At 39.1% G+C, this 15691-nt stretch overlaps 1 protein-coding gene across 1 annotated transcript in view; it reads right to left on the minus strand.

Moving 5' to 3' along the window:
• Positions 1–15691, minus strand: part of GALNTL6 (polypeptide N-acetylgalactosaminyltransferase like 6) — a 962275-nt gene that overhangs the window by 24784 nt on the left and 921800 nt on the right. Inside the window, exon 14 of the mRNA XM_058192360.1 lies at positions 3680–3829. Coding sequence (XP_058048343.1) covers positions 3680–3829 — 150 coding nt within the window. The remainder of the gene's footprint in view (positions 1–3679; positions 3830–15691) is intronic.

Here is a 15691-nt window from a genome sequence, read left to right on the forward strand (position 1 = left end):
GGTCTTTCGGGTGCGCTTCAAGATTCTGGTAACTATCTTTAAAGCGCTCCATGGCTTAGGACCCGGGTACTTACGAGACCGCCTGCTGTTACCCTTTGCCTCCCACCGACCCGTACGCTCTCACAGAGAGGGTCTCCTCAGGGTGCCGTCCGCCAAACAATGTCGGCTGGCGGCCCCCAGGAGTAGGGCCTTCTCTGTGGGGGCAGTGACGCTCTGGAACGAACTTCCCCCTGGCCTGCGTCAAGTGCCTGATCTTCGGACCTTCCGTCGTGAGCTCAAAACATATTTATTTATTAAAGCGGGACTGGCATAATTATTGATGAATTTTAATTGGGTATTCTTATATTTTTAAATTTTAAATCTAAATTTTAATAATTCAGCCTTTTAAAATTTGCTCTTTTTAACTGTTGTTTTGAATTGTATATATTTTGTTCTTATTCCGGCTGTACACCGCCCTGAGTCCTTCGGGAGAAGGGCGGTATAAAAATCTAATAAACCATAAACCATAAACCATACCATACAGCTCAATAAATATAATCCTAACTATATCTTGTTACGCAATAGAGCAAGCAAATCATATATAAAGAAACTCTAATGCTGCAAAATATGAAATTTCTTTTAACTGTTATAATAAAATTAACCATAGAATGAATGAAATCTAACTTTAACTTTACTGTAATTACAAAATCATTTTTAATCAAAAATTTTCCTAAGCATTCAAGCCAGTTTGGTCTAGTGGTTAAAGCAGCAGGTTAGAAAGCAGGAGATCATAATTTCTAGTCCTGCTTCAGCCATGAAAGCCAGTTGAATGCCTTTGGGCTGACCACTCTCATAAGTTGGAGGAGGGTGCGTTGAATATATTCATCGCCTTGATTTATTTGTAAAAATAATAAAGGTGGGATATAAATAAATAATTAGCAATTAACAAATAATTAGAAAGCATCTAGTGTAAAACCACCCTAAATTAACAATACCATTCAAAGAAGCCTAAGCCCAAGTTCATCCTCTAGCTAATGTAACTTTTTACTTGAAGTAGTCCACATTTTAGTGAAACTGTTAACCTGTCACTGGCCAAAACATTCATAGTAAAGCTAGTGCTAAACTCAATTGAACAACAGATTTGAAAAAAACCTAAGGTTATATATCACTTCATCTTCACTGCCACAGAATTTTCAGTGGCAGTGAGGATGAAGTGTTACAAGAAAAGACAGTGCGGAGAAGGCAGCCAATATCGCGGCAAAGCGGTGTGGATGAGTGGTAGCTCTGCGAAGTCCCACCAAATTCTTCCAGCCAGGAGGCTCTGTGAAAATCACCCTTTAGGGGTGATGAAGACAGAGGGGATACTTCGGTGGTCACAAGGAGAGTGCAGTCTCCTCGTTTCACCCGAAGAAAGCCCCTTTAATAGGTAGAAGAGAAGATGGCCATTATGGCTGAACTGGAGCTGTGACAGCTGAAACCAAAGAGAAGAAAGAAAAGATTTTGTAACAGTGTGCTCGGTCTGGGTAAGATCTTTCTAACTTTTGCTGTGGAATTTCCCCTAAAAAACATCCCCATTGGAAAGTGGGACTCAATTGAGGTGGATAGCGGCAACTAAGACCTGCAGCTACTGTCAGATTTGGAAAAGAAAGAAAAGAAATTGCAGACAGAAGCAACCTTAAAGATAAAGGATAGACTGGATTGGCTAGTTTTGAGGATTACAAATATGCTGCACAGTGTGAGAGTGGAAAACAGACAAACTAAGTGAAGGTTGCTAATGGACTATTTAATGGAGTGATTTTGTGAACTGCTCTAATATTGCCTTACTTGGTGTGATAAATAATTGGGACTTTGGGATCTTGATTGATTACTGAATAACTTTTTAATTCACTAAAATAAGGCAAAATGGTACAATAGGGGGAAATAAATGTATTATTTAAAGAAATATTACTGATACTCCAAGGTACACAGGAAATTATGACAAGGAATCACAGGGAGATAAAGGAATTGATACATGATGTAGTTGTGAGACCAGAAAATTATGAGTAAATGACACTGAATAATGAATATGAAATCCAGGATGTAGAATGTAAAATAGAAAGAACAGAAGAATGGACAAATGATGCAAAAAGAAAAAGAAGAGATAGTGAAAGCTGATGAGATAGAAAAAAGAAAATTATACTTTAAGAGATCAAAAAATAGAAGAGGATACATGGAAAGACACCCCTGAAGTGAGGAAAGGATCACTGAAAGATCGACTGAAGTCCTAAAAGAGTGAAGAAGTGATATAGGCAGATGAAATACTCAGATTAAACATGAATGATATAAGAAGATATAAAACCCCAAGGGAGGAGTTTGGGAGATGTGCCAAGAAGTCAATAAGAGATTAGATACATAAACAGGCAAGAGATGAGGGATAAATGTAGAATACTGTTTAATATAGGAGTTTTCTATTAAAAATTAGAATAGAAATAGAAACTAGAAATGGGGAAAATATTACTTTTTAACTTGGGAACTATTTTATTAATGGTTAGAAAATAGAAGCAGAAGTTAAAAACTTAGAATCAAGGAGGATATATAACAAAGAGGAAGAAATTGTAATTAAATAATGAATATTGAATAATTAGAATAAGTAAACATTATGATTAATAGACTTGGAGAATAATGGTTATAAATGTGATGTTTACATGATGTTTATAATGTCTGGTATTATTATTTGATTACAGACAAAATGAACAGAGTGTTTAATTAAACAATGGAAAATGTTTAAACAAGGATAAGTTAAGACCATGGTGAACAGAGTTTGAGAATAACAGTCATAATTATTGTGCGTATAAGTTTTATTATGTGTATTTAAAAGAGATTGTACCCAGACAGTACACTGCTATTGTGAATATGGAAATTTTATATATAACAAAGAAAATTGCATAATAAAAAATAATAAAAAAGAAAAGACCATTGCCACTATAATATGGTATAAACCTAAGACTTTTACTAATGATACAAAATCATATTTAGGTTAACATACTACATTTTCTATAAACCCCAGGGAAATCTAACCTTAACCCCATCTTTATCCCATTGCCAACAATGATTTTTTTAAACCCTAAATATTATTGCCAAAACCATCCCCACCTAAGCAAAGATGTAAGATTACTATTAAACATGAAAGTTCACCATAAAGCTAAACATTCTAACTGGTTAGAATGCAGTATTGCAGGCTAACTCTGCCTACTGCCAAGAATTCAATCTTCACCAGCTCAAGGTTGACTCAGCCTTCTATCCTTCTGAGGTTGGTAAAATGAGGACCAAGATTGTTGGGGGCAATATGCTGATTCCGTAAATCACTTAGAGAAGGGTGTAAAGCATTATGAAATGGTATACAAGTCTAAGTGTTATTGCTATTATTGGAAATATTATGAAGTATGTAACCCACATGGTAAATTTATTCATATATTTGGGCAAACTGTGTAAGTGTGAATTTGGGATTTGATTTCACATAGTTGGATCTAATGTATCTTGTCCAATTATTGTCCACACTAAGCTTGTCACTATTGCTGTTTGTACACCAAGTAGCATTTTTTAAATAAACTGTTAAAAATTTAAAAATTTCAATATTGATTCTGCTAACATGGACTTTGGAACTTCTACATAATTATCTGGATCACTGCATGCCTTTAAAGAATCACAAAGCAAGACTAACCTTCCTATAGCTCCAATGCTGGTTGCCTTTCATACCATGACAGTCATAAAGTGTGACAGGACTACTGTGTGAAATTGCGTCGAAGCAGAATTTTCGGGTGTGAAGAGGTTCGCCTGGACGGATGTCTTCTCTCCAACCAAAGGTGAACAGCTAAGAAAAACAGTGAAGGAAAATAGTGATAGAATGTGGCTTTTTAAAAAAAAAACACGTGGCAGTAGGACATCATTCCAGTCAGATTTGAATCTATTTTGGTGTACCTGAACTAATCATTGTTGAAGTAGTTTAGCATTAGTGTAATAACATGTCTATAAACTGCTAAAAATAAAAGTTAGATTTAGTTAAAGGATCAGATTACTTTAAAGGAAAAAATACTTTACATATAAAAAAATTCACAATGCACCCAAAGGAAATACATACTCCATGAGCTGAGAAATTAAAACTTGACCACATTTCTATGGAATTAATACTAATATTTACAGGAAAATGGATGGTATGAAAAAAGCCACAGAATAGCGAAGCTATGAGAAGACAATCACTGACAAGAATAACTGAAAGTTCATTGAGAATATGGTAGAAAATATGTCTAAGCTATAGGTACTTCAATGTTCACATCACTGAGTAGTTTTCTATGAAAAAAAATTAGCAGCCAAGGAGACAAATTTTTGTTTAAATTGTCTTACAGTATTTCTACTTGAAGTGATACACTGAAGACATTAGATTACTATTTAAAGTTAAGATTTATACAAAATTCAGCAAGCATTAGGAAACAGTTTAAGAATCTGAACAAGTCAATATTTTCTAAAAGTTTTCACAAATAAGCACTTTCAAACATTAATTTTCTCTACTTTTTGAGTTGCAAACAACACTTGATACCACTTTGCAAAATAGTTCAAATGCAATACAAATTTCAAAAACCTTAAACATGTTACCACTATTAGAAAATGTACATATTCTTTTCCTCATTTAAGATATGTATGGAGTTTACATTAAAAAAAAAATTATCTTGTGCTTGTGGGTATAATTTTGCCTACTGGGAAAGCAGTTTACTTTGTCTGCACCTTCCCAGTTCTTACTGTTTAATTCAATCAATGCAAGGGAAAACTCCTTGAATATTATTGGGGTACCACTGACAAGATTTACTTTACATTCAGGATTTTCTGGGACAGACTGTGCTTATTCTATAAAGCTGATTCGACACCATGGTGAGCAGAAGGCTTTTGAGATTTCTGATTGAATTTGTTAACAGTTTCAAAACTAATTTCTTGCAACAAAGAAGGAAGACTGTCAATTAATTAGCTGCAGTACCCAAACAGACCCCATGCACAATCTGGGGTGGCAATTGGGTCTCCTAGACTCATAACTCCTGCTTGAAGAACAGGTTAGGATAGATTTTGCACAACTTTGTGTTGTGAGCCAACTGCATCCTTTCCTGGATCACGAAGCCCTGCACTCAGTCATTCATAACCAGGTCATCTCACTTCTGGACTACTGCAATGTACATGTGTCTGTACATGTGTCTACACTTGAAGAGTATTCAAAATCTATAATTGGCACAGAATGCAACAGTGTGGACAATTCTAGAAGCCTTTCAGGTGGCCCATGTAACAGCATAGTTGCGCAAACTGTACTCATTGCCCAGTTGCTTCTGGGTTTAATTCATGGTATTGGTTATCACTTTTAAAGTCCTTTATGGCATGGTCCAGGCTACCTGAGGAACTATCTTGCCCTAATAGGATTGGCTTGTCCCACTTGTGCTGACAGAAGGGTCATGCTATGGATCCTACTGGAATCCAAGGAAATTTGGCTGGTAGGTTCAGGAGAAGAAACTTTTCTTCCATGTCTCCCACTTTTTGGAATATCATGTCTCTTGAGGTAAGATCTGCCTCCACCCCCTTGGCCTTCTGAAAGGCCTGAAAACCTGTTTCTGCCAACTGGTCAGGGTCTCCTATGGGGGCATCCCACACTAGAGGTGATAAGTAGATTAGAAATGATTCTATCTCCACCCCATTTACATATTGGTTCCTTTTTCTTTAATTTTTTGTTAACTTTTAATGTTTTAAACTTAATGCTTAACGTAGTCACTGTTTCTATTGTTCTAAATTGTTTTATACTGTGCTTTTATCTGAGTCACAATTATATTAAATTTTACAAAATGTACCTATAAAATTACATAAACTAACTAGTCAAGAAAAAGAAAAAAGAAAATACGAATAGAGGTGCAATGAGGCATAAAGAAAAAGAAATGAAAGCAAAATATATACAAAGGATAACCTCCAACTTCCTCTTCCAAGGACATAAAAAGCACCATATGCAGATGAAATACCCAGTAGACTTCTTTAAAGTACAGGAGAAATAGTTGTTAAAATGCTATTAGCGGTAAAGCAGCAAATTTGGAACAAAACTATATGGGCTAGAAAGTGTAAAAAATTAGTTATGGGAAACAGCCATAATGAAGATTCAAAAGAATATGTAAACCACTGCAGTCATTTCTTACACATAAGCAAATTTTTGTTTCAGATAGAAAAGTAAGAAAAATTCTGAAAAAAAAATCAGATTTTTCATTAAGAAAAAACAGTAAAGAAAGAAATGTTAAATAAACAGGCATGTTTCAGAAAAGACAGACATGTACAAGATCCAAGAGGTAATATAAAATGGATAATAGATATATTCAGATAATTATTAGAGTCAGAAAAAGATTAAAAAACCCTAATTATGATGATTTATCAGTGTTCTTGAATATCATTGTATTCACACTGATCATCATATTCTTGCACTAGCTGGATAAATTGCAGTTGGAGGCAAAGCTTTGACACTATCTTGATAACAGATAAAGGTCATATTGGGAAATTTATGTTCCACTTTGGTTTTTATACTGCAGGGCAGTTCCATTATGTACTCCACCACCACCACATGATTTTATTGGAATAATCAACAAAGGTGATGAGGTCAGATAGTATCTTTAATTAAATGATGTCCAGGTCTACTTTTCATCTTCATTAGGTCTGCTGCTGATTACTTCTCACTTGGCAGGACTGGATGCGAAGTTTGATTCCAGATGGCCTAGCCTTTCTGCAACATCAATACATGTTCAAATGCAAAATTGTGTTGAAATTTATATGGGGAAAAAGTCAAGAATTAAATTGAAATGACTTTAGGAGGCCAAAGAAAGAGGAGGGTTTGGTTTACCCGGTTGGGAACTATATTACCAACTAGCAACGATCACCTGGGTCAAAGAATGGATAACCCTAAGAAACAAAAGGTTATTAACATTAGAAAGTCATGACATTCAAGCATAGCATGCATTCCTCTGGTATGAAAGACATAAGGGATCACATACGACAGGCATTATTGGAGATATGGAACAAAATAAAAAACCAGAACTATATGGAAATACCGATCTGGCTTTCCACCCTAGAAGTGGTGGTATATCCAAATCTTATCAACTGGGGAAAAATTGTGACATACAAAGATATATACAATGAACAGGGGAAATTAAAATCAAGACTGCAGCTAAAAGAACAAGGGTTAGAATTGGAATGCTGGTCATATTTACAAATTCAGTCAAGTTATATTAAAGATTTGAAAACATGGGTCAATAATAGCGATATTAGTGATATCTTTATTGGGGATAGAGGAGAAAATGATTAAAGCAATATATAAATTTTTATTAGAATACAAAATGGAGGAAGAGCGTGTTAAAGAGACAATGGTGGTATGGGCAAAGAACTTTGTGTAGAATATCAAATTGGAAAAGTGAGAAAAATTGTGGGAAAGAAACAGGAAGCTAATTTTGGCCACGTTGTACAAAGAGAACCTATATAAAATGTTTTATAGGTGGCACCTACCATCAGCTAGGCTAGCCAAAATGTATAAAAATTTATCACCTAAATGCTGGAAATGTTATTAAATACTGGGCATCTGTTACCACTCATGGTGGACATGTAGAAAAGCATAAGTATATTGGCAAAAAATCCAAATGTGGTTAGAAGAAATGACAGGACAGAAAGTGGAATTCAAACCAGAACTACCGTATTTCTTAAAAGAAGGTTTAAGTAAAGGGTATCTAACATTGCATATCATTACAGCAGCAAGAATAGTTTACCCCAACAATGGAAGAGTGTAAACATACCAAAAAAATGGGAAATAATAAAGAAAATATTTGAATGTGCAGAAATATTTGAATGTGCAGAATGTAATAGACTGACATTAGAACTGAACTCAGCTGAGATGGCCAGATGAGCCTTTTAAAGCCCCCCTTTCCTCTTTTTCCCCTTCGGCTGAAGAGGTTTTTTTAAAAAAAAACTTTTAAACTGTTCTGATGATCTCTGCTCAGCCCCAAGATCATCAGAGGTTTTTTTTTTTTTACTTTTAAAGGTATGTTTTTGGCTGAAGAAAAACTTTTAAAAGTAAAAAAAAAAACCTCTGCTGATGGTGCGGCTCAGCAGAGGCAGGGGGGGCGGGGCCAGGGATTTTTGCTACCAGTCCTCTGAACCAGCAGCTGCCATCACTACCTAATCGGGAGAACCGGTGCGAACCGGGAGCATTTCACCCCGATACACACACACACACACACACACACACACACACACACAAAACTTTATGTACTACTTTAAATATCTTATATACTATTTATAATTCACTTAATATCTTATTCGTTCATTCAATAATCCTTTAACTCTATGTCATTCCATTCTCTCAAGTTCAATTAATTACATATATATATATTTGTATATATATATATATATACAAATATCATGATATATTTTTTGTTTTTGTTTTATACTTCTTTGTCTCTCTTTCTCTCTTCACACATTAGGTTTCTGGCTGTAGTTTTCTGCTGTGCTATTGCATCAGTCTCTTTCAAACTCTTTCACTGGACTCTCCAGTCCATCTATCCACTTTTCTTCTTTTCTTTTTAAATGTTAAATCTCAGTTTTTTAACAGTGACCAGTCCCAATTTACATTTGTAAGAGTGTTATCTCTGCCACAAATATTCCATTCTTTTGTTATTCCACTCTCTGGGATCCTCCTCCTTTCGCACTAACCTTCTTTCCAGTCTCTTTCACAGCATGATTCCAATCTGTTCTGTCGCCGCTTTGTTGGAGTTATATTGTCCACCTCCTCTGTGCCTCTATCGTTTTGTACTTCCATTTCTCCAATTTCTTTTCGTCTTCTTATGAGTCCACTCCTTCTGTCATTCGAAACTGTTTTTATCACTCTTTGCTTCCACACTATATGGTTGCCATCACTCCTAGTCAGCCTACAGGCCTACTTTTTCTCTACTGGATTTAAAGGGATTGCTCCTTTTCCTCCCTGGCGATTGCATGTCACCTGGGGGCTTTGGAACTTTTCCTTTTATTCCTCAATCTCTATGGGATCGAGGATGCCCTAAAAAGAGCTCCTGGTAGAGAAGTTTGGGGTTTTGATTACAGCACACTGTTCCCTCACCCTCTTCACGATGACATCACCAACGGAAGTCCCCAAAGAAATAAAATATCTGATTCTACACATTATAACAGCTGCATGAATAACTTATGCACAAAATTGGAAGCAAGAAGAGATACCAACAGATGAAGAATTGATAGGGAAAATTTTAGAGTGTGTCGAAATGGACACGTTAACAAAAGAAATTAAAGAGAAAGAAGAGACAGATTATTATGCAATCTGGAATAAATGGTATGAATGGCTTGAGTCTAGAAATAAAGGAAAAAAATAAAGGGGAGAAATTAGAATGTACAGAATGTATTAGGAATGTATAATATGTAAATAATAAATATATAAGAATCTAGAAAAGTAAAGCTATTAATATTAAATAATTTAATATAAATAAAGAAAAGGGGATAAGAAAGAAAATAAAATAACAAATGTGATAAGGGGGGAAGGTATACAAGTGAGAGAAGACCACTAAGAAACGCTGTTTAGAAATAGGAAATATTTATATGTTATACGTTGTGTGTCTGTCAGATTGTGTAAAAGAAAAGAAAAAAGAAAAAAAGAAAAGAAAAAAAGAATGGTAACCTTAAAAAACCCCCAGCAGGAATGCTTTTTGTTGTCTAAGAACAAGCACTATTTACAAATGTCATGAAGGCAAAAAATAGAAAAAATCAGCTTGGTACTAAATGTTGATAAAACTGAAATACTTGATCAGATAACACCTGGATGCAGCAAAATCACAGATAGAACTGGATAGATATTGTCCTATTATTTATGTTAAAAAATCAGATTCACAATCAAATTTAAATACATAAAGTCAAAGATAAAGTCTTTGAAAATGGCATACAAAAATTTATTTGTTAAATTCCAAGGGCACCTGTACCTTAGATGACTCTATGTAGCTTTAAATTAAAAACCCAACGTATAAATGAACACACTGACCAGAAAACAAAATATCAGTCATGAAGCTATTAAAACCAAATGAAAAGTCTCTACAACAACAACAACAATAATAACCACCTTTATTGTCATTGTACATTTATACAAGGAAATTGATTTAACCTCTACTGGTCCATATTGTATTTTGTTATGGATTGGACCAGTAGAGTAACAAAATACAAAACAACATGAATAATATAGAAAATGGTCCTTATACAAGTAATTAGGGAGAAACCAGCAGAGGTGGTTGCTGCCACTTCAGACTGGTTGGGGCGAACTAGTAGTTGCAACCTGTGGGTGGGCCTGCCCACCTACTCCGGTGCTATTCCCGTCCGATATCGCTGTGTTTTTGAAGCCGTGCACATATGGGGAAGGCTGTGTGCATGCGGGGAAGGCATGCAGCGAGTAAAGCTAGCATGTGCGCGCTCACATTTTTGATGCTGGGTGAACCGATTGTTACAACTGGCAGCAGCCCACCACTGGAAACCAGTCATAAGTTTCCATGTATGCATGGAGTGATTGCAATTGTATTTAGGAGTCTGACAGCCCATGGATAAAAGCTGTTTTTAAACCTGTTTGTCTGGCTGGCTATACTTCCGTGTCTTCTGCCCAATTGTAAAAGTGAAAAAAGACACTGACCAGGATGTGAATCGTCCCTAAGTATCTTCCTTACTCTGCTGAAACAACGAGACCTGGTGATGTCATCCAGTGGGGTTAGGGGGCAACTAATGGTTTCTTGTGCTGAATTGAGCTCCCGTTGCAACATTGCAGAGCCGCCCATCCTTGTCCTCCTTCTCAGCAGACTCACCTCTTTCCCAAGGAGCATTTTCAGGTGGCAGCGCTGCGATCACCTCCTTGAATCCAAGAGGGTTCCCGGTTCCCCGCTGCCCATTGCAGGGGAACTGGCTGCCACCTGAAACGCAGCTCTGAAATTTCCCTTGGGGAATTGGGCCAATGGGCAGCGGTGGCTGGAAAGGAGGGACGTTTCATGCCTCCCACTCGGCTCGGCTCAGCTCAGCTCCTGGGCATCGAGACCACTTAGGCGGTGGCGGCAGTGTTCTGAGCTGCCCACTGGGCAGCCAAAGGGGTGACCGGCCGTGAACTGTGGAGCCCGCCTTCTTTACCAAAACCACCAGGCTGATCCCCCCCCACAAAGTGTCCCAAAGAGGTTTGTTCCTCTTCAGGACAGGCTGTGCCCTGGCCCAGAACCCCACCGCTTGGAACTGCTGGAAAACGTTCAAAGGGTGGGGGCTGGCGGATTCAGCATTTCAGAAGGCCAAGGCTGGGGGTTGTAAACAATTCAAGGTGGCGAACATACCAAGACTCTTTCCTTCTCCTATTTTCCCCAGAACAACAACCCTGTGAGGTGCGTTGGGCTGAGAGAGACAACGACCGACCCAAAGTCACCCAAAGTCACATATCAGGTGGGAATAGTCCTAACTTTAATCACACCATGTCAAAATAGGTAAGGCAACTTGGAATGAAACCTTTGTTTGAGCTTCACTGTCCACATCACAATGTCCAGATTAGAAAAATGGAAAAATTTAGAGTTTAAAACTCCCTGTAATCCTGCCTCTCTAATCCAGTTTTTTCAACCCTGACCATTTGAAGAAGTGTGGATTTCAACTCCCAGAATTGGCTGGGGAATTCTGGGAGTTGAAGTCCACACATCTTCAAGTTACTGAAGTTAAGAAATACTATTTTAATCTCTATATCCAAGATCCAGTCAACCTAACAATTCCCAAATATACATTTTATCATAATGGATCTTTATATAATCAAGGGAATCTTATCATAAAGATCTGGAAATGTTGCTTCCCCCCCCCCAAATATGCCTAAAACTCAACTTGGTGCTTAATAATACAACATTTTCTGCTCTGCCTTGTGAATTTTGAATTGTGAAGCCACTACAGGTTTGTTAAAAACAGATCATGCCAAACCAATCTTATTTCATTCTTTAAAAAAGTGATTAAATTAGTAGACCAGCCCGCCTTCTTCACCAAAGCTGCTGGGCAGATTTCCCCCCTCCCACATCCTGAAGAGGTTAGTTCCTCAAGCTGTGCTCTGACCCTCCTCCCAGAGCTATAGGTAGGAAGACGGGGGCATCTCGGGAACAGAGCCTTTGGTGCCAAGTCCTTCTTCTGCCCCCATGAAAATCATCCCCCACCCCATTCATTCCAGTTAAAGACATGTAGAGTTATAGGATTTGTTTTAAACAGATAACTGTGCTGCTCGTTATCAAAATCAAGTGGAAATCTGGACGTGGCTGATCCTGATGCTGATAGGCAGAGGCAAAATTCTTTTTTTCTTGTCCCCCCCACCAAAAAAATTAAAGTGCGTCTTATACTCCGGTGTGTCTTATATGCCAAAAAATATGGTAATCACTCTCTTTAGTACCTTCCTGTCTGCAGCTGTTGAACCAGCGTACTATACTGTTATACAGTATGAAATAATACTTTATATCATAGACTGGTAGAAGGTGGTCATTAGCCGTTGTTCCATCTGATTTTTCTACAGGAGTCTAAGGAAATGAAGTCTCTGTTGAGCCTTACTAACCACCAGGGACGTGTGGTTTTTCCAGATGAGATCTTAACTAATAAGCACTCCCAAGAATTTAAAAGAGGAATCCCTCTCCACACAGCCCTTCTCTATATATGGGGCAGGTTCCTCTCTGTGCTTTCAGAAATCTAGTACCATCTCCTTTGTCTTACTAGTATTTAGATGTAAATTGTTTTTTGAGCACCATGCGGATACCTTCTGGACTTCTTCCCTGTTTGCTGATTCGTCCCCTCCAGTTATAAGACCCAGCACCGTTGTATCATCTGCAAATTTTATTATGATGTTGGATGGATCAGACGATATGCACTCATGTGTATACAGTGAGTACAGGTAGGGGCTGAGCACACAGGGGAGCCTGTGCTAAGTTTCAGGGTGGAAGATGTAAAGAACCCAACCCTTACTATTTGTGGATGATCCATCAGGAAATCTTCGACCCAGTCACAAGTGAGGGGAAGGAAATTCAGTCAGTCACTGTGTCCCCCAAGAACTGGGGGAACAACAGATATTTAATGATTTCCTATTCAACGTAAAGTTGGGAACCATTAAAATCTCTAGAGGAAAACCAGTCTGTAACAGTTTAGGCAGTTTAATCAAGAAAACCCAAAGTGCTCGGTAGGAGCAGTTGGGAAGAGATGGCTTAAAATAGTCCTTCAGGCAGGCAAGTCCTGGGCCATGAAGGATTTTAAATTCATAACCAGGATCTTGAATTGTGCCAACTGGTAGCTAGATGAACTCATTAAGCTGTAGAGTTGCATGCACTTATTATGGCACCCCCATCATTATCACTGCTGCATTCTGGACTGGATACAACTTCCAAATGACTTCAAGGACAACGCAAAGTACATGCAAATAGTAATCACAATATGATATGATTATGGCATGACTATTTAAAGAACCTCCTCATCCAGGAAATCCTCATCCTCATCCACTGGTGCGTGATGTACTTTAGAATGATTTCTTGAACTCTACTTCCACCTGAAGTTCAAGCAGGAGCTGAGAATCTAAGTACAACTCACTGAGAGTCAACAGTGGATCACCTCCACTATCTGGGAACCCAAATAAACACATCCCCTTGGTCCATCAGGATGGGAGCCTCCTTGTCCAAAACTACATAGTATCTACGTAGGCATTGGATTAGGACTTCGACTGCAGCATTTGGCTACTCATAGATATAGATATATAACTGGGTATAATCAGTAAATTGAGGCTTGGCTAGCAGATGAGCTCACCCAATGGTTTTGTTTGATTATAAACATGAGAGGAGAGAGCTTTGAGCATTGTGGCATCCCATAAGTGAGAAGCCATGGGCCAATCTCCCTTCATTTATCATAATGGATTGAAACTAGTCACCATGCCTTTTATCCCAAACCCCCAAAATTGATCCAAAAGGATACTGTGGTCAAAGGTATTGGAAACTGCTGAGAGATCAAAGAGTACTAGGACTGATGTGGCACCCCCAATCCGGGTCTGTCACAGGACAGCAACAAGTGAGATCAAGGCCATCTTCATACTAAATCTCATACCTAGAACAATGCTAGCAGAAAATGGGAAGTAAATACATTCACACTTGCATATTGGTTCAAAGTTTTGTCCACTCTATGACAATTAGGACAACAAAGAAGGATTACTTTTCAACCTTTTTACTCAAACAGTGATACCATTTTGAGTGTTCTACGTATTTTTAAGAAAGGATGGGCTGGAAGATTCCATTAGTGCAATATTGGGTGAACAGTTCATGGGTAAAATCACTTGTCTAGATATGGGCTTGGAAGCTAGAGTGGATGGAAACTGAAGAAATGATGGCTTGCCAATATTGTTAAAGGTTTTTTTTTTTACTTTGTAGATTTTAGCAAATAACACACAGTTCTTTATAAGGTCAGGTCTGTACTAATGGAATGGTCCATCATTCAACTGACTGATTAAGATCAGAGGTGGGCTGCTGCCAGTTTGGACCAGTTCGGGCAAACTGGTTCTTACGATTCTGTGCAGTTCGGCGAAATGGCAAATCCCACCACTGGCTGGCCCCACCCACCCCACCCTATGTCACCTTGCCTGCCTTGGCCAGTGGCTGGAGTCACGCCAGTGCCCAGCTACTTTCTGGCTCGTTTACCCAGACCACATGGCCCAGCTGATCTCTGTGCCTCGCCCGCTTGGCTGCCTTCCCTATAGCCTACCATGCTGGCCACGCAGCCCAGCTAATCTCCATGCCTCACCCGCTCTGTTTACCATTGCTGCCAGTGAAGGTAGGGCACTCAGTCAAAGGGGTAGACCTGGGGAGGCTCAGCCACCTTTCGGGCCTGGCTCTCACCATCCTTCCACCTGCATGCTGCCCACTCACCCTTCGCCTCGAGTCAGGGCCCAGGGGACACGCCAGTCCCTGGCTCTGGCCTTCCATGGGGTCTCTGCCCATGTGCCACCCATTTGCCCTTCACCTTGGGTCAGGGGAACACACAAGTCCCTGGCCTTCCCTGGGGCCTCCACCTGCATGCCCCTCTCTGGCCTCAAACTATGGCCCCTGGGCCGAAGCCAAAGCAATTTATCTGGCCTGTGTCCTGCCACACTTGGCCGAAGGGAGGGGGCAATGCAGGTGCAGGGGGTCGGCGGGGCTCAGGGGGGCTGAAGCGGTTTGGGTAAAGTTCCTACCCGTAAGAAATGCCATCTGGAAAGTGCTGCAGTGGAGAGAAGCAGCCGGGTCGAATCTCTGGCATCTCTCAGATCTTGCAGTTGCTTCTTCTAGCCCTTGGTGTTGGGTGAGCCTCGCTTGCTCGCAAAGATGCTCCATGTCTCCATGTGCTCTCTGGGTCAGTAGCTTTTTCTCTCTGCTGCTGCTCTTGCTGAGAGAGCATCTTGTGCAGCACAGTGAAATTTAGTAGCCGTGAGCCACCACTTTGGGTCCTGTAAGTCCCATGCAGAAAGCGCTGTGGCAGAAAAAAAAAACAGCATTCAATCTGGCTGCTTCTCTCTGTTGCAGCGCTTTCCGGATGGGACTTAGGGGAAGTGGTGGCTCACAGCTGCTAAATTTCACTGTGCTGTACAAGATGCCTCCCAGCAAGAGCAGCAGTGGAGAGAAACAGCTCCTGG

The sequence above is a fragment of the Ahaetulla prasina genome, chromosome 8 (genome assembly GCF_028640845.1).
Source record: "Ahaetulla prasina isolate Xishuangbanna chromosome 8, ASM2864084v1, whole genome shotgun sequence".
NCBI classification, from domain to species: Eukaryota; Metazoa; Chordata; class Lepidosauria; order Squamata; family Colubridae; genus Ahaetulla; species Ahaetulla prasina.